Source organism: Papio anubis, chromosome 14 (assembly GCF_008728515.1).
Source record: "Papio anubis isolate 15944 chromosome 14, Panubis1.0, whole genome shotgun sequence".
Lineage (NCBI taxonomy): Eukaryota > Metazoa > Chordata > Mammalia > Primates > Cercopithecidae > Papio > Papio anubis.
Genome location: NC_044989.1, coordinates 36617836 through 36641598, shown reverse-complemented (window position 1 = coordinate 36641598; position 23763 = coordinate 36617836). Strand labels below are relative to the sequence as shown.

The window sequence follows — 23763 nt, the reverse complement described above, 5'->3', positions numbered from 1 at the left end:
ATAAATGCCTTCCAGCTTTACCATATTCCAGTGAGGTGGGTGCTATTATTATCCTCAATTTACAGATGAGGAAATCTAGCACACTGACTTGCCCATGGTTACAGTATTAGTTTGTGGTGGACCCAAGATTCAAGTCCAAGCAGTCTGACTCCAGTCACACTCTCAGCTTCTGTGTGACATAAAATCTGCTGTAATGATACCTGTTTCTCAACGCATCAATAAGGGACAGTTTATAAAATGCCAGGTTGTGAGAATGGTGTTGCCAAAGGAAACAGAGGCACTGACAAACTTATGCAACATCTTTTCAACCAAAATATACTAACGTCTTCAAAGTAAGCTGTTGCTCACAATATCTTTGTGAAAGAGCTGAGTACAGAATATCTCTACCTACATTTTCACAGATGGAAAATATGAGGTGCAGAGGGGGCAACTGGCTTATCTAAGTTTACATAGCAACTCAGTAGCAGGCTGGGAATAGAACAGAACAGAGGTTCTTAACCTCCTGTCCAACACTCTGTCCATTAGTCCACACTGTCTTCTCAAGTTTCATCTCCTGTTACCAGGGAAGAGAGATCAAAATAAGTGTTTTAGCTGCCACTGCTGAGATCAAGAGTTCTAAATTTTTATCCATCTACTAAAAGGGGACCGAGATTCAACTCTTCACAGGTAATGTGTAGTACTAGTGTACTTCACTAGTAAGGCAATGATGACTTACTAGAGAGATGCTTAGATCAGCATTCTCCCAGTAAAAATATGTATAAAGTGAGTATAGCACATTCTCTATTTTTATTACAAAGAACAGCATCTTACTAAAATTTTTATATAAATTTTTCACTGCTATAGTTTCTAATGTCCTTCAATAACCAAGGTATTCTTTCTGATAACTGTAAACATCAAAAAGTAACTAAAGTTTAGTTGTTTTAAGACGTCCTGAGTTAGACACAGTATTGCTGCTCCCCTTCATTCTCTTAAAATTTACTGTAAACATCTTTAGTTCTCAAACCTATTAGTCTTTCTTTTATCACCACTTTTATTAGCTACCCCAAATAATGATTCTATTCCAATCTTCAGTACCAAGACTGCCAATGTTTTGTCAAAATTACTCTAACCACAAAACTGAGAGACAGCAGAAGGCAAGTGTCATGTTTAGGTAAACCCACCACAGGTTATCCCAGTGAGAAAGGACTTCTATGTTCTAGAGTGATTAGGCCAAAGTTGAGGGAAGAATTCTGAACTCTCCCACACAGCTTATGGGTAAACAAATGTCTTAAGTATATCTACGCATACCAAAATCTTCTATTCTTTACTTACATTTAAGATGTGAAATTTATGAGAAACTCCTGCATTCAGAAAATATACTATGAAAAAGTATATATTGAAGAAGATTAAACTGACCCTGAAAAATGTGTAATCATCATAGGATAGTATGGAATTTGAGCAGCAGTGAATTTTAGGGATTTATTTAGAGAATCCATTGTCTAACTTTTACAAAGATGATCTTCTACCTCTAAATGATATTTGCTCTCAATAGTGATGTATGTGCTGTTTTTTTTTTTTTAATATATTATGATTAACCATGAGATTAAGGTTGTGATCTGTGGCTACAAAGTGAAAGGAACAAATGGACTGGGTTGTTTGAGGATCAGAACCACAATGCTGACTTGGGCAGCCCCGTATCAGTCATAGAAGCCAATCCATCCAAATGGCTTCAACAGTTACGTACACAGTCACAGATGTACATGTAACACACATTTCTCCAGGAGAGGAAATACGTTCAATTGTTTTCCTAAAATATTCAGCACAACAGGTTTTGTTCACTTGAACAAATAAAATTGCAAGAAAGGGTCATTCAGTATGTGCTGGTGTTATAATGTATGTGTTAAATATTTCAGGTAAAACAAGTCCTACGGGATACCTTCCAAGCCTCAATGCTGTAGCATGCAAGAAGCAAAAAATCATTTTGTGCCTCTAAAATTAATATTTTCCCATTCACTTATGACCTATATTAGATGAAAGAAATGGAGAAGCATAGCCATTTCAAATTTTCACACCCTCAATATTTAACATTAAACACAGAAAAACGCAACAAAATCTTTTATTCATGAAAACTTTCAATTTACTTTAGAACCATTCAATTTCCCCTCGATAGATTAGGCTGAACACAACAATAGTCATTGTGATATGTTAAATATAGCTAGAAGTCTAGGTTTTCTTAAAAAGACATTTTAACACTTGGCATCTCGTTTTATTACATTTAACAAATACATCTCATTTTCCTACTCAGATACAAACTGGAACAAATTTTAAAGGTTTTTTCTGGGTGGTAACACATGTGTCTTGGGTCCTTACTGCTAATATCCTGTGTCATTGGAGTAACCGCTGAGTTGTAATAAACACATTTGCAGGCAACTAGTTGTCTCCTGGCATTTCAATTGAAGTCATACATTACAGTCTACTGCCTTTCATCATTCTCCCAACATTTTAGTGCTTTGTTTCCTATCATATGAGGCCATATCCAGAGTAGTTAGATTTCTGTGAGAACAACATTACAACAAAAATATGACCTGTAAGTATATAGATTATCTACCTATTTATAAATTATCTAGAAAAAAAATCTCATATTATTGTTAAACATATTTGAGAGTTTGCTTTCAGTCCAATATATTATTATATAATATCAGAACTGGTCCTACTACTAATATCAGGGTGATTTTTTGAGAAACAAGTGACACGAGACAACTGAGATTCAGTTTCTTAAGCTAAACAATTAACTCCAAAGTGAGACATATTTGACACCGTGCTGAATTAAAGCATTTCAAATCAATATTATATTTATGGTTCTTAAAGAATAATGACCAAGAGCTGGTCAGATTCTTAACATAGCTTTTATCCAAGAGAGTTCCTGGTGGGAGAAGAGGTGATTTTAAAGGATCTAGAATCATGGTATCTCAGTATGACTGTTTCTCATCCAAAAAAAAAAAATAAATAAATAAAAATAAAGAAGCTGGAAGGAGTGTCAGCAAAGTATGTGAAACATACATTCTGCTTGTCTAAAAGTTAGAGCATCGTGAAATTTGTTCATCAGGAATTGTTATTATCCCAGAATTGTTATTCTCTAGTCTATGTAACAGTGCTTTGAATATGGAAAATACCTGTCGGGTTTTGGTCTGCAGACCAGAAGATTCTCATTTAAATCCTACATATCTGTGCTCCTATATTACATGGGGTATGGCACTGAAATTGTGTGTCAGAGAGTACATGCCTTTCTAGAAGGATGATGGTGATCCCCTATCTTTGATGTGTTTGGTAAACAAAGTTCAATTGAACAAGGGTCCTGCTAAGATTTCTGGAGGCACTGATGCATCCCTGTATGTGATACTTGTTGCTTGGAGCAAAGAAAACTGTCCTCCTTTAAACTGGCTGGGTAGGTATGTGTTAGTAGGCCTCTTTCAGAAGAGATAAATGGTCTTAGATTTAGGAGAATGATGAAATGCTTGCATAAAGGTGGGGTTTTGGAGAGGGGAAATTCAGTGAAGTACTGTTTATAGGATCACCCTGAAATTCTATCTCATCTTGTATTGAATCAGCTGAGGAATTAAAGAAATACCTTAATGTCCTCCAAAGGAAGAAGGCTTGAAACAGCAGGAATTCACTGTCTTTGGCTACTACTATTTCTAAAGGGAACCCTCGAACAGCTTCCTTGTGGAGAAGAATTCTAGAAATAGTTTGAGCCTAGAAGCAATAAAGAACAAAAATGGGTGTTTGTTATGTCTACATCCGGTTTGCTTGTTTCCTACTCAGCATCTGAGTGGGAAACATTACTCTCCTCAACCTGTTGTTTTCTTGAACAATTTTGAGAGACCCTCCAGGCACCTTACACTGTCCAGAAGAGCTATTTTTAAGATAACCCTTGGGATTGTCAGGAGTGCAGATGCTCAGCCACCAATTCTTATCCCAAGTCTTAAGAGAACAAAATTTTGACAAAGTATCTTATAACATGCAATAACATAAACAAACACGCGCTGATTCTTCATTTTACATTTATTAAAAATTTAGGGTTACTTCTTTCATATCCTAAAAAGCCTAAAAGATGTCTTGTCAGTAAAAGTATTTCCAGGAAAATGTTAGTATTTTTTTTTTTTTTTTTTTTTTTTTTTTGTTTTGGAGACGGAGTCTCGCTCTGTCGCCCAGGCTGGAGTACAGTGGCCGGATCTCAGCTCACTGCAAGCTCCGCCTCCCGGGTTCACGCCATTCTCCGGCCTCAGCCTCCCGAGTAGCTGGGACTGCAGGCGCCCGCCACCTCGCCCGGCTAGTTTTTTGTATTTCTTAATAGAGACGGGGTTTCACCATGTTAGCCAGGATGGTCTCGATCTCCTGACCTCGTGATCCGCCCGTCTCGGCCTCCCAAAGTGCTGGGATTACAGGCTTGAGCCACCGCGCCCGGCCTAGTATTTTTTTTTTTACAAATTAGAGAGCTTCAGACACTAAGTTATTGAAAAACACCATCGGTATTTTATATTGATGTTCACATATTTCCTAGGAGCAATTTTATCTACTCAATGGTGAAATTAAGCTACTGGGATCACAATTACTTTGATTAAAAGTATAAAGTTAAAATGAAAATCATGAATCTAACTTCAAGGCCACGGTACTAGACCATAAATATATATTCAGTTATTCAGGTGTTATAAATGTGTTAAGCAAATCTAAGCTCTCTACTTTCTTGCCTTTTGTGATTTTATTTTATGAGAAATTCTTCAAAAAGTGGCCAAGGAAGTAATAAGCTGAAATTCAAATTCAGCCCTTTAAGATGCTAGTATAAAGTTTTTAGATCAGTCTTATCCTCACATTATATAGTTCAACAACTCTGGGAGAACAGTAAAAATGAACATATTTTGACCTTCTGTTATTTTTAAATGTATAATTAGGCATATTCACTTCTGAAACAATATAATAATTAGTTTTTACATTTCAGGTACATGTAGCTTAAATGACAATGTTAATAGATGCTTTTAACTTGCTGTCTAATCTGTATTACTCCACTGAACTTCTGGTTTTGAGTTAATCCATACAAGGTTCTTAGATAGATTACCATGAGCTAGTTCTCTCTCATAAATAATATTAACTATCTCCATTGAGAAATGTATGAAGCACTCTTTCTGATTAGCAGCCCTGGGAAAGCTGACAACCAATTAGCAGCTCTTGACTATGGGTGGGTGACTCTGTAAACGTACAACTGTTGAAGGGATACACAGCCATCCCTGTTGGGTTTGTGTGCAGCACTGTCTTGTCAGGAGGGTAATTAACTCTGTTTCTAGATTCTGATTGTCTGTAGGACTGCTGCGTCACTGTGTTGCCCCCTGGTGAACTGCAGGCCTGGCTGTGGAGAGCAGCTGTCTGCCAGCACCCTCCGTTCCTATGCATTCATACGCACACACACCCACACACTAAGAAAAGTCTTTCTGGAAAAACCTCTTTGTATGCACATTTCCAGAAAAAATGCTTTGTTTTCATTTATTTTTCTTCTTCTTCTTCTTTTGAGATGAGATCTCACTACGTTGCCCAGTCTGGTCTCGAACTCCTGACCTCAAGCAATCTTCCTACCTCAGCCTCCCAAAGTGCTGGGATTACAGAAAAAGTAGTTTTTAAAGACAGATACGTTCTTACATTTCTTCATAAGTGAAAAAAAAATTCAAGTAGAAGTAATAAGATAAATGAAGCTAACAATTCCTATCTGTCTCTCGTTTCTCTTATTACTTCTTCTTTTGGGTTTTAATAATGCTTTGCATATTTTACATAGCTCTTCTCTGTAAATTCCCAAGCCTGCTTATTTGATTATGAACAATTACGCTTTCTTTTCAGACTTACTTCACGCATTCTTTCTTAAGGTAGTTTTATTTTTTTATTTTGGGCAGGGATTGGGGTGTTGGAGGGGGCTGAACTTGGTTAAGCAATGTGACTATCCAATGAGTAGGAAAATTCCAAAATGTCATTGACTTTACATGGCAGTTCAATGGCTAAATATATCAGGTCTCCTAGCCGGGGCCATAAAACTGGAGATAAGGCTGGCCAAGGCAGCATCAAAGCTTGTCTGTTTTGCTGTATTTTCGTATGTCATACTGCTAACACAGATGCTTTTCAAATGTGAGCCATAACTGGTCAGAACACCTTTCAAATAAATCACCAAACTGTCAACATAATTGCATCTTGGGAAGAAAAGTACAGTGAAGATGAAATTTTCCCAAATGAAGCTAGAGGAAAAACTCTACTAAAGCAGACAATAAGAAAAAAAAAATTGAAGATATAAAAATTCCCTAATCTGGAAGTGGGAATTTCCGTGGCGTTTGAATGTGTACTTAAGAGAGCCTCATTAAGTCATGGAAAAAAGTCTCTTACGGTTGGAGTTTTCAAATTCTTTTAGCCGCTACACATTTGGTTATCCTTTTTCCCTTTGTACATTTCTCATAACAACACCTACATCCTTGTAATTTCTGAAGTACTTATCTCAGAGCAGTTTATTTTATTTTAAAATGAATAGTGTGCAAATGTTCCCAAGATTTGTATTATTTTGTGATCGGAAAGGGAAGCAACCATATATTTATTTTAGACCTATTTATTAATTTTGTATGCTTTTCCCAAGGAATCTTGGCTGTTAAACATATTAATATTTTTCTTCCTTTACCAAAACCATATTTAATAGGAAAAGATGATAGTATTATTGAGATTATTAAAAGAACACAAAAGACACATTAAATTTTTTTTTATATATAGAGTGGGGTATCTTTTTCTAGGAATCCAGCTTTAGACAGCTCACAAAATTATCACTGGATTCCAAGAATCTAGATCTTTTATACTTGTCTTACATTTTATGTTTATTCTTTCTATTGCTAATGTTCACAGGAATTATATTTTCGTAGACTTTAACTGGAAATAATGTGTTATATTAATAGGTATGCGGGTTTGTGTGTGTGCACATTTAGGTAGCTATTTTCAACTTGTACAGGGTGGGTCAGGCGGTCAGAATTTTGGTAACTGGAACCTAGCCTTCTGGAAAATGGTTGAAAACCAGGGAGGAAGGGTCTGCATGTTAGGGACAATACTTCATTCACTGTTTATCACCTCAGCACCTAGCAGTTTGGTCTATAGAACTGCTCAATGAATGAACAAAAAGGCAAAAAGAAAGACATATAAGCACCTAAAGTCAGTGTACATTATTTGGCAAAGAAGAGCTCCCATTCAAAATTGTCCTAAGAGGCTGTAATCTCTAATTTTCTAACTTTTAGAAGATTAGACAGTAAGTTCCTTAGGGTCCACATCACTATGGCAGTCTTTTGCACATAGGAGGTACATAATAAATGAGCTCCACTGAAGCAGAAAGCCAGATCTGAATGCTGTTGTAAACCTGACATACTTAGTAATAGTGAAAATACAGTGCAAATCCCCAAATCTGTCCAAAATGAGATTACTCAGTGATGACACTCGGTTTCCTGAGATGGGTTAAAATATGATCTGTATCTTTGGCTTAAGAAGGCACAAAAGTACACAAAGTATTATAGAAGGCCTCACATCAAAATTCTTCATGTAAGATCTGACATCCCAAATTTTAATTACCTGGAGAATTCACTTCTGGAACTACCCTACTCCTTGATGATGCCAAATAAAAAGGGTTATTAAGATAATCCTGAAAACAGTTAGGCAGTCATTCAACTCAGGAGCTCATCTTCTACTGCATGAAGTTATGGGCACTTGCTGACTGCCTGGCAAACTGACAACCGAGTTAATTAGACACTGACGAGAATCAGAGAAAGAAAAGGAAGAGTGCAGAGCAGAATGCACACGTGCTGGTGATGGTATCTTGGTGCCTGGCAGACTGATGGAGGCTGAGCAGCTCATTTACTCAGTGGGGGCTTAAGTGCCAATGGTTAGGGCCTGGGGCCTAGAATTTGGACGGATATGAACAAGAATGGGCAGAGGTCAAGCTTGACAGGATGGGAGAGTGGGTCAGGGCTCTTGGGTTGAGTAATGTCCCTAGGTGGGAGGATGCAGGAATGAACAAGTGGAAGCAGAAAACAGATCCAGCTCTCCCAGAAGTCAAAGAGCAAGGTCAAAATTCCAGTCAGAGGCTCATGAAAAGAACCCAGGATCAAAGGCTGGGCCACAGAGTTCAGAATAACAGTAACTGGGTCTCAGCAATGGGGATGGAGCCAGGAGAGACTGGCTTTTGAATCTAAGCCACAATGATCAAGTACTTTGATATTCACCATCTGATTTTCCTCATCCCCCGTCTTCTCACGATGGGGGTCTACTGGGAAGCAATTCCAAGGTCATGGATTTGGAGTCAGAAAACATAGCTTGAGTCTCTGCTCTCTCATTAGGCTAACATGTTATGATGGACCTCTCCGGGCTTCTAGAAAATGGGAATACTCATTATTTCTACCTTACAATATTCCTATAATGCTCAAACAAGATTGTCAAGAAAAGACTATACTGTAAGGGTGACAGCAACATTACTTGTTGTTGTAATTATTGATGTCATGCTGATCTTGTCTGCTCAGAGCTATAACTGGTCTCGGGTAATGGCTAATGAATTATTAGCCCTTTCACAGACCTCAAATGCTCAGCTGATAAATGGTATGGCAATTGGTTCGGCATTCTGAACCCTGCCTATTGTAACTTAAGTATCATTTTCTATCTCCACTGATAACATGAAAAGCATGTGAGATGGTGGGTGGGTCTGTGCTGTCTTTTCATATGGTCTGGTAAGCTTTGGAGCATGTTAGTGACCAGCCAGTTGCGCCTTTCACATTTGCTGAGTAGCAGTCTGATATCATTGTTCTACATTTTGACTATGTCTATGATGTCTCCAAGAGAACAGAAATCTCTTAGCAATCAGCTAATCCAATGTGGGTTGAAACAATGCCTCTGTGTGCCTGGCCCCCGTTCTTCCTCTCTCATGATGGGGGCCTTGCTAGATCTTTGGGGACAAGGGCAAACTCATCACAGTATCATTTATACTAGTTTTTATCTTTGCCAGTGTTTCTGCCACTCTCAAGTTGAAAGATACAGAAGACCTATTTCTAAAAACTGTCTTTAATCAGCAAATCTCAGCATTAGGAAGTCAGGGATCTCAAACATATGTCAACAATAAGAGAAAGTTCAACCAGTACTTTCATAACAAGAAATGTAGGGGCTTCTCAAGCAATGAGTCATGTTCGTAGTATCTCTGTCACAGGACTGTGAAGCACCCCCTGTGGAATTCGTCTGACACAAAATCTCCATGGAATCTTTAAAAAACTTGATTCCCAGAAAGGATGAGAGATTTATGGCTTTGAAAAGATCTGAGCTTGCCCACCCTCTCAATATGCAAGGCCTGAGGTCATCCCAAGTGGATAGCTTATTATCTCCAAACATATTATAGCTTCCCTAACAAATAGAGACTCCCTGAATTGTTTTAAAAGTGAGCTGACATGTTTTAAAAGTGAGCTGTTCAATTAAGGTGAAAAACAACGTGATCTCCTGTCTTCCTACTGATAGGCAAACTAAGGGGATTCGACTACCATGCAAGGCACAAAGGCACAGGCAAAGGATAGGCACTGAATATACATAAAGAAGCATATAAATATACGTCATTAGATTACATAATAGATTCAAGGCAAGTCTCAAATTATATCATGAATACTTTTTTAAAGTAAGGAAATGGGGATCCAGGTAAATTTTAGCTAGAAAAGAGTAAGCTGCGGGCAGGGATGAGGTAAGCACACAGAATCCATGCTTTGAATTCTGGTGCTGGTTGAGTGGTGGCTTGCAAATCAATTCTCGGTTTGCCCCAGCAGCCAATGTGAAAGTTACATGATTTGCGGGGTCCACAAGGATCAAGTACTTGGCCTTAGGATCTTGAGGATTCTTAGTTGTGTTTCACTACGCTGCTGCAAAGTAAGAGCTGGAGCCCTGGATTGCACCTTTTTGTTGGCAGCCAGCATTAAATTCTGTCATCTCAAATGGTCCATATACCTGAATTGGGCTGTGTTTCAAACAAACCAGATAAATCCAGCTAATCTCTCAGATGTGAAAATTAAACTCCACTGAGGTGTAAACAGTTCTGTAGATATAAATGGTAAGTAAAAATTTGGTCAAACTACTAATCAACTTAAACTCAAAATATTGTAAAACAAAATGCATGCTTTCTGGCAAATTTCAGAAACATGCTAAATGTCCTGTATTGCTCATCCCATGTCGAATTTAAATTAAACTGATGGTATGACCCCTGGACCAAGATCTGGCAGTGCTGAGTCCCCTGGCAGGTGGCTGATAGGTGGGTATGATGCTGCTCCTGCCACTTCATCAGCCACCTGCGATGGGGAGACACACACAAATGCAAGAGGCGTTCTTTAACATTTCCCTTCTTTCAATCTGTCCTACGATTTTAAAGTGATATTGCAACAGATGTTTTATATGCTTGTGTATCTGTACACTGTATCTTCAATAATCAGACAGATATAGCACAGAAAAGTTCTAATAGGGGCTTTAACAGTGGCTCACTGGATTTTTCACTATCTTCAGTGCTAACCCTCATATATTAAGCAATGTGAAATCATTTTGTTTTTATAAGACATACTTAAGACTATACCAGGAAACAGTTTCGTATAATTAGAAGTGGTATTAGATAACTAAAACACTAAAAATAAATTGCATTAGAATCACTATGTATTTTGAGCTGTTTCTATAGGCAAATTATTTTAGTCTAATTTATTTGAAAAAAAATGTTGGAATAGAACACCTGCAATTTCAGAAAAACATTGTAATACAGTATATGACCATTTTAATATATGCCTCTAGTCCCTAGAAGTCATAAAAATACTATGTAGTAGGTGAACTGATTTTTTTTAAATAAACACACCAGGAGTTATACTTACAAATAAGTGTTATTGATAAAAGTACTCACTTTTAAAGGCTATATTCTTATGCCAAAATGCTGTTCATGTTAAAATTCTATTTGAAACCTCTTCATAGTTGTTCTCAGAGCAAATTACTATGTCATAGAAGACAAAGTGCCTTTATTTTACTGTCACTTTTTGCTTCCTCTAAAGAGTTTTACTCAGCTACATCGGCCACCTTTTTTTTTTTTTTTTTTTTTTTTAAACCAGACTTCAACATAAATGACTTTGGCTATTTCCTAGAGTTTAATAAACCTTCAAAGTCAAGGGTTTACAAATCTGAGGATATTCAAAAGGATGTTCTATGATCTCTAAAGTCAGTTTCAAAAGAGAGGCAGCAAAAATATTCTGAAAGACTGTATTCCTGGAGTAAGTATACATTTTTCCCATATAACTTCTGAAAGGAAAAACACTTCACTTTAATACGTACATTTTAGTATGTTTAAAAATAATTTTATTATCTGGTGGGACCTTGTATTGGTGGGAATAAACAAACATGCTTCATAGGAAAGTGTAATCAGGTGCTTTAAATACAGGGGTGTTGAGTCCAATCAATTCCTTGGAACTGAGGCAAACAGTAGGAGGAGATGAGGATTTTAAAATAAGATGGTCTAATATAGCCATGTTAGTTAAAACGGTATCTTTTAAACGTTGGGCAGTATGATTACTAATTAAAATGTTAAATTCTACTGGGTAGACAAAAGCTAAAAGGAAACCAATTCTGCTATTTATCAATGGCTGCAGCATAAAGAAGATGGAATCTTTTCTTTTTAAAGTCTGCAAGCCTTTTCTGAAGGGCATGTCTCTTAATAACCTTCATTAACTTCTGTTTGGTTGCCTAAGAGTTGTCTCATCCAAAAAAAGTTTAGCACAGTCTCAAAAGAGATTGTGTTTATTTAAGCTTGTTGGAAAAACATTCCTATCATTTCAAGAATGACTAAATATTTTTCATTCACATAGTTAGCATTCCAGACTATGTTTTCCTGCCTCTGTTGATTAGATGAAAATTAGCAGGCCCAAGTCTGATCTATTAGATGCAATTATTGTCTTAGTAGGAAAATTATGAGACTCCCAGCAATAACACCCTTTTAGGTATGGGAAGTAGACGGCAGAGGAAATAAAGGGCAACCCACCCCCTTGCATGCCACTTCAATAGGGAAATACTTACCAGCTGAACTCTGTAGACTCAGGGGCAGACGAATTTCCAATCATGTGTTTCAGAATTAGCTCTCAACAATTCTGAACATTTAAGGCATTGATCAGTTTGGTCATCTAGCAAATTAAGAGTATAAGACCAACCTTCACTTTTATTTATAAAACTTGGTTCAGTATGGCAGCCTTACTCAAAATCAAGTACAAAGTACAAGGCATTACCGACACAAGCAAAGACATGCTGGACTTGGAGAACCAGCAGCAGAACTTCTCGGTCTAAGAATAACCATTTCTTCTCTATTTACTTCTACAACATTTATTTCTATACTTGTTTAACTATTAATGTAAGTGGTGGATCTAACATGTAAAGAAAGTCACTTACATAATGTACATATTTCTATATAGCTGTGAAAAATCACAAAATCTTGAAAGTGCTATATTAAGGCCGGATATGAATGTCTTTTACATTCATTTTACCTATATTCTAGTTTTATTTTAAGTATCTAAAGATATTTTAAATGACCAAATAAAAATCAAAATATGACAATATTCATCACTGAAAATTTCTGATGTTTATGTTAAACACCTAGGTTAACAAATGGTCATTTGCTACGCATTGGTAACCCAACATATGACCTTATTTGGACAAGCAAAAAATAGACTGTGTTATATTTTAATTTCCATTTATGGAACTAGTCTCCAGGACATTTAGAGTTAAAGGATAAAACACATGCCTAACAGTCTTTAGGCTATTACGAATATTTTATTATTCTTGGCTTACTAATAATAGCATAGTATATGGCACTGAAGCAATACCACCCATAAACTGAGTTTTGATCCCTGTTATGTACCAGAATGTTAATAACATGTGACCCTATGGCATCTTTGACTTCACTGCCTCTTGGGGTCAGCCAAACTATGTTTGACTCCGTGCCACAAAAGCAGTAGCTTAATCATTTGAGATACTGTTCAGTGAGGAAGCATTATGGGCAGGGCTGGAAACATTTTTTCTAGTTTCAAAGAATTCCCACCCAGATATGTGCCTGGTACAGACTTTTCTGGCAGCCCAGTGGAAATCTCATTAGAAGGGCAGCTTGATTCAAGCTATGTCATCAGCCTTCAGGGATAGAATATAGTGCTTCTATAAATTTGGGATTGATGAAGACGACAGTACATTTGATAGCTCACAGAACTCCAGCCTTTTAGATGAGTATAACTTACACTATTGGGTTAGCTGAGACTGAAGTGGCTTACTAAATCCACACAGGTCAAGACATGCCTGACATTCAGTCTTCAACACTATCCCAAGTAGGACCAGGATTCCCTAAGTCAGAGATCCAAGAAAGCCAGGTGGCAGGAAGAAAGAGAGTTGATTTTTTGGTTCAACCACATTCCATCCTGAACCCAGAGTTAGAAAGAATCCATGCACAGTGAATCTCTTATTTATCCTCTACTTCAAGAGTTAAGTCCAGGTTATTGGCAGAATTATTAGGCCTGAAACTCAGTTGGATATCTGATAATATGTCTGCAAATAGCAATTTTAACTTTTTATTAAGAAGAAAACTTAAAAAATACTGAATACTATGGACTCTGATATACCTCTCGTCCAGCTTTAACAATCTACAAATAACTCTTTGACTTCCTGTCAGAGATAGAACATGGATTTTGCTTTGTTTTCAGACAGACAGAAATAGTAGAGGGGAAACTACCCATTTGCCCAACCTCAAGCATGGAATTTATTTACTGGCAACCTGAGTATAATTCTGAATGCTACCTTTTAAAATATTACCTAAGTTGTTCCTAGTTCTTGAAAAGTGATACTCTGGTGTTGGCTTCAAAATCCCTAAGGTCATCAAAATCATCAGCTCCTCCCTGCAGGAGACGGTGCACATAAGGAGGCCTGAAGAACACTCAGGTCACAGTGGCCACCTGGGTCGGGTCCAGCCGCAGCCCAAGATGAGAGGGCAGATCAGGTCTGACATCAAGACTTCAAAGTCCCCATGAAGCTCTAATCTCTTGCATCAGGTGTCACAGCTAAGCTGGCCACACACCTGTCCACATCTCTTGAATTTTCTTACTGAGTAATCACGGGGATGTTATAGATGTCACATAGCCAAAACTTCCCTCCCCAATACCTTATTTTACCTTCAGTTGCAAAACAGATTTCTAATGGAAATGGCAACCTGTCCTCAGGATCCCTCTGATATTAAGAGTCACCTTCGGCAGCATTTATACTTGGTATCATTGGAAAAAAAATTAGCAAATTATTCTCAATACCTAATGATGTAGTAAAAAAAATCTTTGTCCGTGTAAGTAACTGAAATGCAGTGGCACCTACACCATGCAATCTTAAAAACAGTACATTAACGTGGCAACGAGTATTAGCCTTAGAGTGTCTGGGTAGCCCCACTTAAACTCTGTGATTCTGGACTTCAGAGGCTGAACTGGGAGAGAACAAACCACAGAGTACACATCAGTCTTGGAAGGCCCATGAGGCTGCCACAGGGATGGAGCCCAGAGCTGAGCCCACCAGAAGGGTGAACTGTCAGTGCAGGAAATTGGTCCAACTGGCCTGTAGACATGTGGGCCCACCTCATGTCACACACTTCCACAACACTCTTACTTGGTCCACCTCATGTCACACACTTCCACAACACTCTTACTTATGTTCTCAAAAATGTGTTTTCAGTGATAAGCACCCTGACATTATTCTTCCTTCCGCTGGTAGACCAGGGTTCCCAATGGCCATCAGCTTTTGACGATCTGGTTAAGGTAACCCTGTATCAGGGTCTCCTCCCTCACTCAACTAAAAAGAAGATCTGCAAGAAGGGTCTGGTTGGGACTTGCTGCTCCAGTCTTTCTTTCCTCCTCACTGCTCTCACTTATTATTTACTCATTAAAAATTTTTGAGCATCCACTTACGTATCAGATGTTGTTTTAGGATTCAAAAGAATATGCCAAATTCTTTCTTTCCATGGGCATGGAGCCTCTTTCAGGGTGTAATGCACTGCAGCAGAGGCAGTGTCCATGGTCTGGTCCTGGGGACACACTGTGCTGTCAGTTATGAGCTTTATGACCCTGGGCAAATTACATGGCCTCTGAACTTTGTGTTCTCTGATGGTAAACTGGGATGACAGCACCCATACCAAAGGGATGCTGTGAGGATCTCAAATTAGTTGCTCCTCTTAAAGCAGTTAAACCTGACACATAACAATAGTATGAAATGTTAGCTACTGTCATTAAGGGTTACAAATAAGTGGTCCAATGGTGCCAGACACAGATGAAGACCCAATTCTGCTGTCCCATCTCTTTTTTGTTTTCAGTTTTTAAGGACATTAAGGCCATGTTGTGTATGTATACCCTTCAACTGAAAACTTTATATGCTATTCCACATGTTTCCACCCTAGCTCTTTACAGGGGTCAGAAAATAAAAATAATGAGATCGATAAACAAGAGATGTAGAGAAAAGTCAACAAGGCAAAATGTGAGAATATAGTCAGTTACAGACTGGAAAGGCTTATCTGTATACCTGAATTGGGTGTTGACAATAACTTGCTAAGAATTCATCATGAGAGTACTTAAGTGCCAATTTAAAAAGCACTTAGGTACTTGTGAATCAAGTCAGCTGTCAAGTAACAGCCTAGTCTTTAAGGACCCCAGGTTCACGTCCCTAGTCCTCCGGGAGTAACCAAAAAGCATATTATCTTGTCATTTGGAAGGTATGTGTCTCCAATAACAACAGCCACAATAAGGTTCTTCCTCCTTGGAGGTCCTAACACGCCTTATTTAGTGATGCTGTTAGTTTACTTAGAATCTAAAACCACAATCCTTGTGTGGGGTCCCTTCATCTAATTTCGTACTCTGACTATGTACCTAGAGACTGTAGCTAATAGGGTAAGGGCCAACACTGGTTATGCAACTGTGCACAGAGGAATGTACTGTGTGTATAAACTAGGTAAATACCAGTGTTTCTGGTTTTCCTCTAACTATTTCTGGGTGATTGCTTATTTTTTGCATATTAACACCTTGCACTTTTTCTAATTTCATACAATCCTTTTGCTACTCTGAAATCATTTGAAATTATATTTAAGCATGATATTGAATGACTGCTGAGAAAAAATGTCTTCAAATAATCCCAGAGACTTTCTTGGACCATAAACTAAGCAGTAAGATCCATTCACCTTGTGTTATTTTGTAAGTTTATCCTATACTAAAAAAATCTGTTCCTATTATTAATACATCTTAAAATGAAAGCGGTATTGGAGAGTAAATACATTCATATGAAACTCACTACTCAACTAAGTTAAAAACAAAAACAAGAAAAGCAAGATAAATTATTTCTGAGAAGCAGAAAATGGAATCTTCTGAAAGGTTTGATGAGAGATGAGAGCCAGAGCATGAAAGAGACAGAGAGGAAAAAAGACCAGCAGAACTTTACAGCTGAAATGACAAGGACACTGAGCTCTGTTGAGGTGGAGGGGGCTGCCCAGACCTGAGGCTCAAGAAGTGAATTCAGGGATGCATCTCAAAGGCATCTTTCCCCTGAGGTCTTCAAACTGCGAGGAGACAACAGGTGGATGACCACATTCAAAATACCTGGAGTAGTTTTCAAACTGCAAATGATTTCCTCCCTTGGCCCCGCTGACTGCCATCACTCCTCAACAGAACCAAAAGCCAGCGGTGAGTAGAGATGGGTGAGGACACTAGAAGCAGGGCATGAGTTAGGCTGGGATGCTGAGTGGGGCAGGGGGAGCAAGCACAAATGGAGCCGAACCTGACAGACTTCAGTTGATCCTCACTCAGCTACAGAATGACAACTACACCCTTGGGGGAAATGATCTAAATTACTCCAAACCTGAATGTCTTCATCTCCAAAATGGATAATAAAGGCTTCAGCAGTGTTGCTGTGAAGGTTAAATGAGATTGGGTACAAATGTGATGCACTTACCCCACCATACCTCAACAGGGACATTCCCTTTCTCCTGGTTTAATTTAAAACTCAGCCTAAATAGGTTCTTCAAAGTTAAAGGTTATCTCTTACTTATCTTTGTGTCCAATGTCATATCTGAATTCCAGGAGGTTCTTAATTTTTTGAAATTAATGGCTCACCAAAACTGTAACTTTTTTCAAACAGTAGATGATTACATTACAACTCTATGCAGATGTTGCAGATACCAAATTCTAAGTGACTATACTAAGATTCACTCCTTACCCAAACATCAATGTGTGCTAAGAAAATGGTAATAAATGAGTTATATATATATTTACCTGTTCACCAACTGCCTTCCTTCTCCACTCTTTGTGATGGATATGCTGATGAATGCAAAAGATGGGTACGAAAGGATCAGCCTTCCTCTCATTGACTTCCAGAGGAAAGGCTCTTTTATTCTTTAACAAGTTTTTAAAGTTTTATTTTGAATTTATGACACAAGACCCATGAGGTTAAAGGGCTAATGTTTACTGGATTATGAATTTATGCTTTTCATTTTCCTTACGGTGTGTCCCAAATATTTGTAATTAAATATTTCAAGTTGACAATAGATTGTCCCTAATTCTTAGGGACAGATGTTCTTATCTTCATCTGATTCAGTAAGGCACCCTTTCCTGTAAAGCCGACTATACGACCATTATATGTATTTCTACATGCTCTTTTTTTCCAGCACTGAAATGCTGCCTTTAGGGAACGGGAGGAGTAAATATACATGAAGGGGTGGGTGACTTCCACAAAACTGGTCATCTGGAAGCTATAAAGTTTTGGAGTGTGGCAGCTGCACTCTGAGTATAGTAATGATGAAGGAATCGGTGATGTCAATAGAACGAGTCCTCAAGGTTAAACTTTTATATGATTTTTAAGGTCTTTAGTAAGTCTAGCCCCTCAGAGGCTGATGAAGCTAGTCAGGCAAACTCTGGAGTCTGAGTTTATTAACATTTCGGTGGAAGCACAAGACTTCTTTGTACTTAAAAGACTTAGTCTACTTAACTGACTTTCTGGAAAGATAAGTCCATTTTTCAGTATCTGTTTTTAGAAATTCTAGAAAGATCCATCTTCAACATGAATTAATTTTTGACCCACATTAGTTCATTTTACTATGCAAACGTGCTTCTTAATGCTGGATACCCTCTATTAGAAATGTCTGTATAAATATTCAAACCCTTGTCTGCACTAACAGACATGGACACAAGATTAAAAACTGACATGAGTTAAGTATGCAGAGAATCTACCCAGGATGGAGGAAATGAGCTGGAATAGGAGTCAGGACAGAAAAACTAGTCCAGGATGCCTCAGGCTTCCCTCCACTGAACAAGAAGAGAGGTAGCAAATGCAGGTAACCACAAAATAAATAACAGCACTACAGGAATTGCAAAGCCACAGCCATTGGGATATGAGAAGTAGAATAGATACTCGGTGACGGCACTAGGCAGTGCAAATTGCCTTTGATGGTTCCAGTCTTTTCTTCCAGTTGCCAGGACCCTTGGGCTTATGCAAGCGTCACAAGTCAAACCTGCTACGCTTGACTCATCGGTCTCATTTTCAATTTCATTTTGTTAGATTGACCTTTGGATGTTAATTAGGCTCAAAGTGAACTTAATTAAAATGTATACATTCTTATACTGTAAGGTATTCAGATGCGCATATTTGCAATGGCAAAATAATGACCACACTATTCTCATTTTACATGTGCAACATTTCCCTCAAATGATTAGTTTGAGCTGTTTGATCAATTTGTCAGCAACTGGTAACAGCGTGAAGCAGACATTATGCCCGAGGAAATAAACAAACAAGAACATACATTGGTAGAAGCTTCTCCAACACAAGACATTCGCAAGGGACTCATTAGCATCTACAAGATTTACCTTCGCACACGGGGCAACACTCCCCAGGCACTTTCACAGGGTTTGTGCAGGTCTGTCCGCAGACGGTTGCAACGCAGTGGCGTTCACCATTGACGCACTGGCAGAATGTGCAGTCGTCTTCCCGCCACCGGTCTCCGTGGGCGAGGATCAGGCCATTGGCATAGCAGCCGGCGGGATTATTAAAAGGATACACTGGATCTAAATGAGAACATGAGTTCAGAGTCAGACCGAGCATATTCTAAATCTTATCTCTGCCTGCACCCAGAGACATTTTTTTCCTGGGTTCTAGTCATCAGCAGTTCTATTCCCACTGTGATCAACAGAAGCTCAGGGTTGCATGAGGAGTCTCTGGGGGTGCATGCAAAAACAGCTGTCACACTGAATTTATGTCTACTCATCCTGACACAGCAGTGCCAGAGAAGAGGATCTGTAGTCTAAAAACCAACATGCAGGTATTATCACTCTGTAAAGCTGGAAAGCTTTGTGGCAAGAGCTGTGTGTTGGTAATTAGAAAACATGAATCCATATTAGGCTCTGACAATGTCTTCACAATTGTAGACATAAATGTTTATCAAACCTCAGTTTCCCTACCTGTAAAGTGGAAGGAACAATGCCCTGTCTAAATTAGAGTGATACTGTTACTTCTAGAACTCTATCTCATGTGCCTGCAGGACCATGTGGGCAACAGGGCTCTTGCTGTGGCCTTGTTCATGACAAGGCTGGTCTAGACATACCATGGGTCACTGCCTTGGAGGAGGGCTGTGAACTTAGGCCATTTTTTCTCCCATAAGCTGTGAAGCTAAGCTGCAGCCCCAGGTGGGAGACAGAAGTAGCCAAAGCTACTGTAAAAAAAAAAAAAAAAGAAAATGTTTCTGAGGTTATTGACAAGGATATAAATACTGCATACGAAACCCTCACTTATCCCTCTATTGAGAGCAACTAGATAAATTACTCAATTTTCTTTCTCAGAAATACATAAAAAATTGGGTTCAACAAACAAGTACTGCTGTGCTGGGAGAGGAATCCAGACAGTTTAGAGTTTGGTCATCTTTATTCTAAGGACATAGTAGGGCATTATAATAAAGTTAGAAGGTCAACATTTAAAATAATGCCATCACAGCGTTAGGAAGGCAGTCTGCCAGAGAGGGACACGGCCAATGGACCTGAGCAAGATAAGATTTTTTAAATTCCTGTGTAAAAAGTATTAGAATACATATTTTTCTACATGGAGGCTGGATTTGAATTCCAGGAAGTGAGACATAACCGGATCCATGCCCAGACAACTACGATGACTACACAGAGGTTCGTATCTACATTTTTACAGCATCAACTGCTGCTCAGTTTCAGAACTATTACAGACTGGGGGCAGGTAGGGAACAAATCAATTAGGAAGGTTAAAAATTTGAAGTAATTCTTTTTAATTGTCAACATCACCTAAAAAATAAACTACTTTTCTCCTATGGTGGCTAAAATAACCTCTAATAGGGAAAAGGACTCACTGTTACGAACCATGTTAGGAATGCAATTGTTATACTTTAAACATTTTCAGATCAGTATTATGTGGCAAATACAGCTCAAACATCAAAAGGAGACAATGTTATGAAAATGAGGAAGTATGGAAAGTGGCATGACACTGTGCCTCCCACTTTGTGTGCAGGGATCAGGCATAAGATTAACACATGAGACTTCAGACTGAAGATCTGGGGCCCAGTTAGGACACAAAGGCTCACATGACCCTCCTTTCTGGGGAAACAGTGTTGTGTTGTCAGAAGAACACTACAGACACAGTCAGGCATGGGGTTATTGTTACTGGCTGCATTGTAAACCCAGGCAAGTGACTTTTCTCTTCTGAACTTGAACATCCTAATCTGTAAAATGTGTGGGTTGCAGCAAGTGATACTCAGAGCAACTGTTTTGAAATGCTTATTATTTATGAACATCAGTGATGGGAAGATGCAGCCTGATGAAAGAACATGAACATATTACTTCCTGGAGAGAAGACGGGAATCCAGAGAAAGCAGATTCCTGAGAGTCACACCTGACACCTGGCTGGGCCTCGAGCTGGTGTCACCGCTACCTGATACCATGACCCCACGTGAACCACCACATATTTTCAGAGAAGCAGTAGCAGGTCCCTGATCTCCCTGGAGAGGCCTGGGTATTGCGACAGGGGCAGGGTTAGTTCCTCTCTGGGCCGGCAGACTGAGACTGTCAGGGTGAGGTCCGCGTTATCCTAACTGAGCAATCTGAGGTGAGCAGGTGGTGAGCTCTAATGCCAGGATGAAGATAAAGCTTTGCCCCAGGACTTGCTGAGGACTTGCTAGAACTGCAGGGGAGGAATGGAAAACAACTCCGGGACATCTCACGCTGCCTATGGAAAGATGTGACCCATCATCTACACCCAGGCATAGCTTCCCTCAGGGAAGTGTTTCTACACACTCTACCTGGCTTTAACATGCTAGAAGACAGACCACGGTGTCCTAAAAGAGTTCTAAACAAGGAACTTCAACATTCCTTTACTTTTGGATGAGACTAAATTAGGACAATTTCGATTTCAGAACTCTATACCATGCATACGCCTGTTAATCTGTAATTAGCACCTTTTCTTACCTTCACACACTGGGCAGCACTCTCCTTCAGGCACGTAGTACCTCTCACAGTTTATCTCACCACACTGGGCAGTGAAGCAGATGGCAACGCCCCCTTGGCATCGACAGAACCGACAGTTGTCCATTCGAAACATGTCTCCATCATAATATTCCACGTTGTTAAATATGCAGGCTGGCTTTGTATCTGAAAAGAGTTAAAACAAACAAAGCATATTTGTAGTCATCTTTTAGTTGTGTCCTTTGATGTTTTTCAAACAGCCTCTAGAAAATTTCTAATAGCAGGAGGTTATAGTTCGATGGAAATTTACTAAACTCAATATAAGTTTATGTAACAGAAAACAATAAAGTGAAGCAAAACAAAGTAAACAAAACACATTGTTATCCAGTTTACACCAAGGAACAGAAATTCCCCCTAGTAAAATCTACACTGACTTCCTTCCAACCCAGACAAAGGTAAACTTTATGACCATGACACTCACATATTTGGTATGTGCTTTAAAGTGATTCTATTTGTTTGGTTAAATCATTGTCTACCTCAAATGAATGATCCTGTCTCCATATTAGGTTTTGTTCTGCCTCAAAAATTTTATTACCATCTTTTTTGAAGTGGTGATGTTCGGTTCCTCCAGTGCTCTCTCTTATGTTCTTTTTCTCTATATATGGTATAAACACGTATAATTTTAATAGTGTTTGGCCTTTAACAAAATACTCTCTACATGTATCACCTCACTTAATCCCCATAATGAAGGTCTGACATAGGTATTATTATCCTGAGTTTAAAAGTGAGGAAATTCTAGGTAGTTTACTCAAAGTCATACAGCAAAAACAGTAGCTCTTCAACTGAAACCTTGTGCTCTTTCCACTGTGCTTCAAGGTTATGTTCTGCTAAGGACTCATAGTCCCATATTTAGAAGTCTCATCATGATATCAATGATTTTTAAATTTTTCTCTGCCTTGAAACATTCTCCCTACATTCATTCTTTAATTTTAGTTGATTTAAAATAACTCCCACCAAGACATCACAAGAAAACACAACTACGGATCAGTATATTATAAATGTAGACACAAACATCTTTAAAAAAATTACTAGCAGACCATATCCAGCAACATATAAACAAAATTGCATACCACGACCAAGTGAGACTTATTCCAAGAATGCAAGATTGGTTTAACATCCAAAAATATTAATGTTAATATGACATGTCACAGAATAAGGAACAAAAGCAACATGATCATTCGACACACAGTTTTTAGCATCTGACAGAATCAAATATTCTCTCATGATAAAAATGCTCAACCAACTAAGAACAGAATGGAACTTCCTCAACTTGATAAATGGCATCTATAAAAATCCTACAGCTCACCTCATACTTAATGGTGAAAGTCCAAGTACTTTCCCCCTAAGATCAGGAACAAGACAATGAAGTGTGCTCTCACCACTTCAATTTGACATAGTAGTGAAAATTCTAGCCAGAGCAAATAGGAAAAATAAATAAATAAAAAGCATCCAGATTGGAAAGGAAGAAGTAAAACTATCTCTAATTGTAGATGACATGACATGATCTTGTATATAAACAGTTCTAAGGGATCCATTAAAAAACGATCAGAAAGTATGAACAAGTTCAACAAGGTTGCAGGGTACAATTGCAAATCCCCAAATTGTGTTTCTACACACTAGTAATGACAATCAGAAAATGAGGAAAACAATTCCAATCACAATAGCATCAAAAAGTATACAATACTTAGGAGTAAATTTAATAATGTAAGTGCAAACTTGTATTTTGACATTTTCAAAAAATTAAAAAGGCCTACATAAATGGGACATCCCGTGTTCATGGATTGAAAGACAACATTGTTTAAATGGAAATATTCCCCAATTGACGTACATGTTCAATGCAATCTCTATCAAACTCCTAGCTGGCTCTTCTGTAGAAATTGATAAGTTGATCCTAAAATTCATATGAAAATGCAAGGCACTCAGAAATGCCAAAACAATCTTAAAAGGGAGAACAAAGTTAGAGAACTCATACTTCCTGATTTCAAAACATAATACAATGCTATAGTATTCAAGACTATGTGGTACTGCCACAGGAATAGATATATAGTTCAATGGAATTGAGAGTTCAGAAATAAACTATCACATTTACAGATATTTTGACAAGATGGTCAAGACTCAATGGGGTTGAAAGTCTTTTTTTTTTGAGATGGAGTTT

General features: G+C 38.3%; 1 protein-coding gene across 4 annotated transcripts in view; it reads right to left on the bottom strand.

Moving 5' to 3' along the window:
- CRIM1 (cysteine rich transmembrane BMP regulator 1) overlaps positions 1 to 23763 on the bottom strand; it is a 199270-nt gene that overhangs the window by 51883 nt on the left and 123624 nt on the right. For all 4 annotated transcript variants that reach the window (XM_009183985.4, XM_009183986.4, XM_003908494.5 and 1 more), the window contains 2 exons: positions 21552 to 21734; positions 18942 to 19139 (listed from right to left, as the gene is read on the bottom strand). In XM_009183985.4, coding sequence (XP_009182249.1) covers positions 18942 to 19139; positions 21552 to 21734 — 381 coding nt within the window. The remainder of the gene's footprint in view (positions 1 to 18941; positions 19140 to 21551; positions 21735 to 23763) is intronic.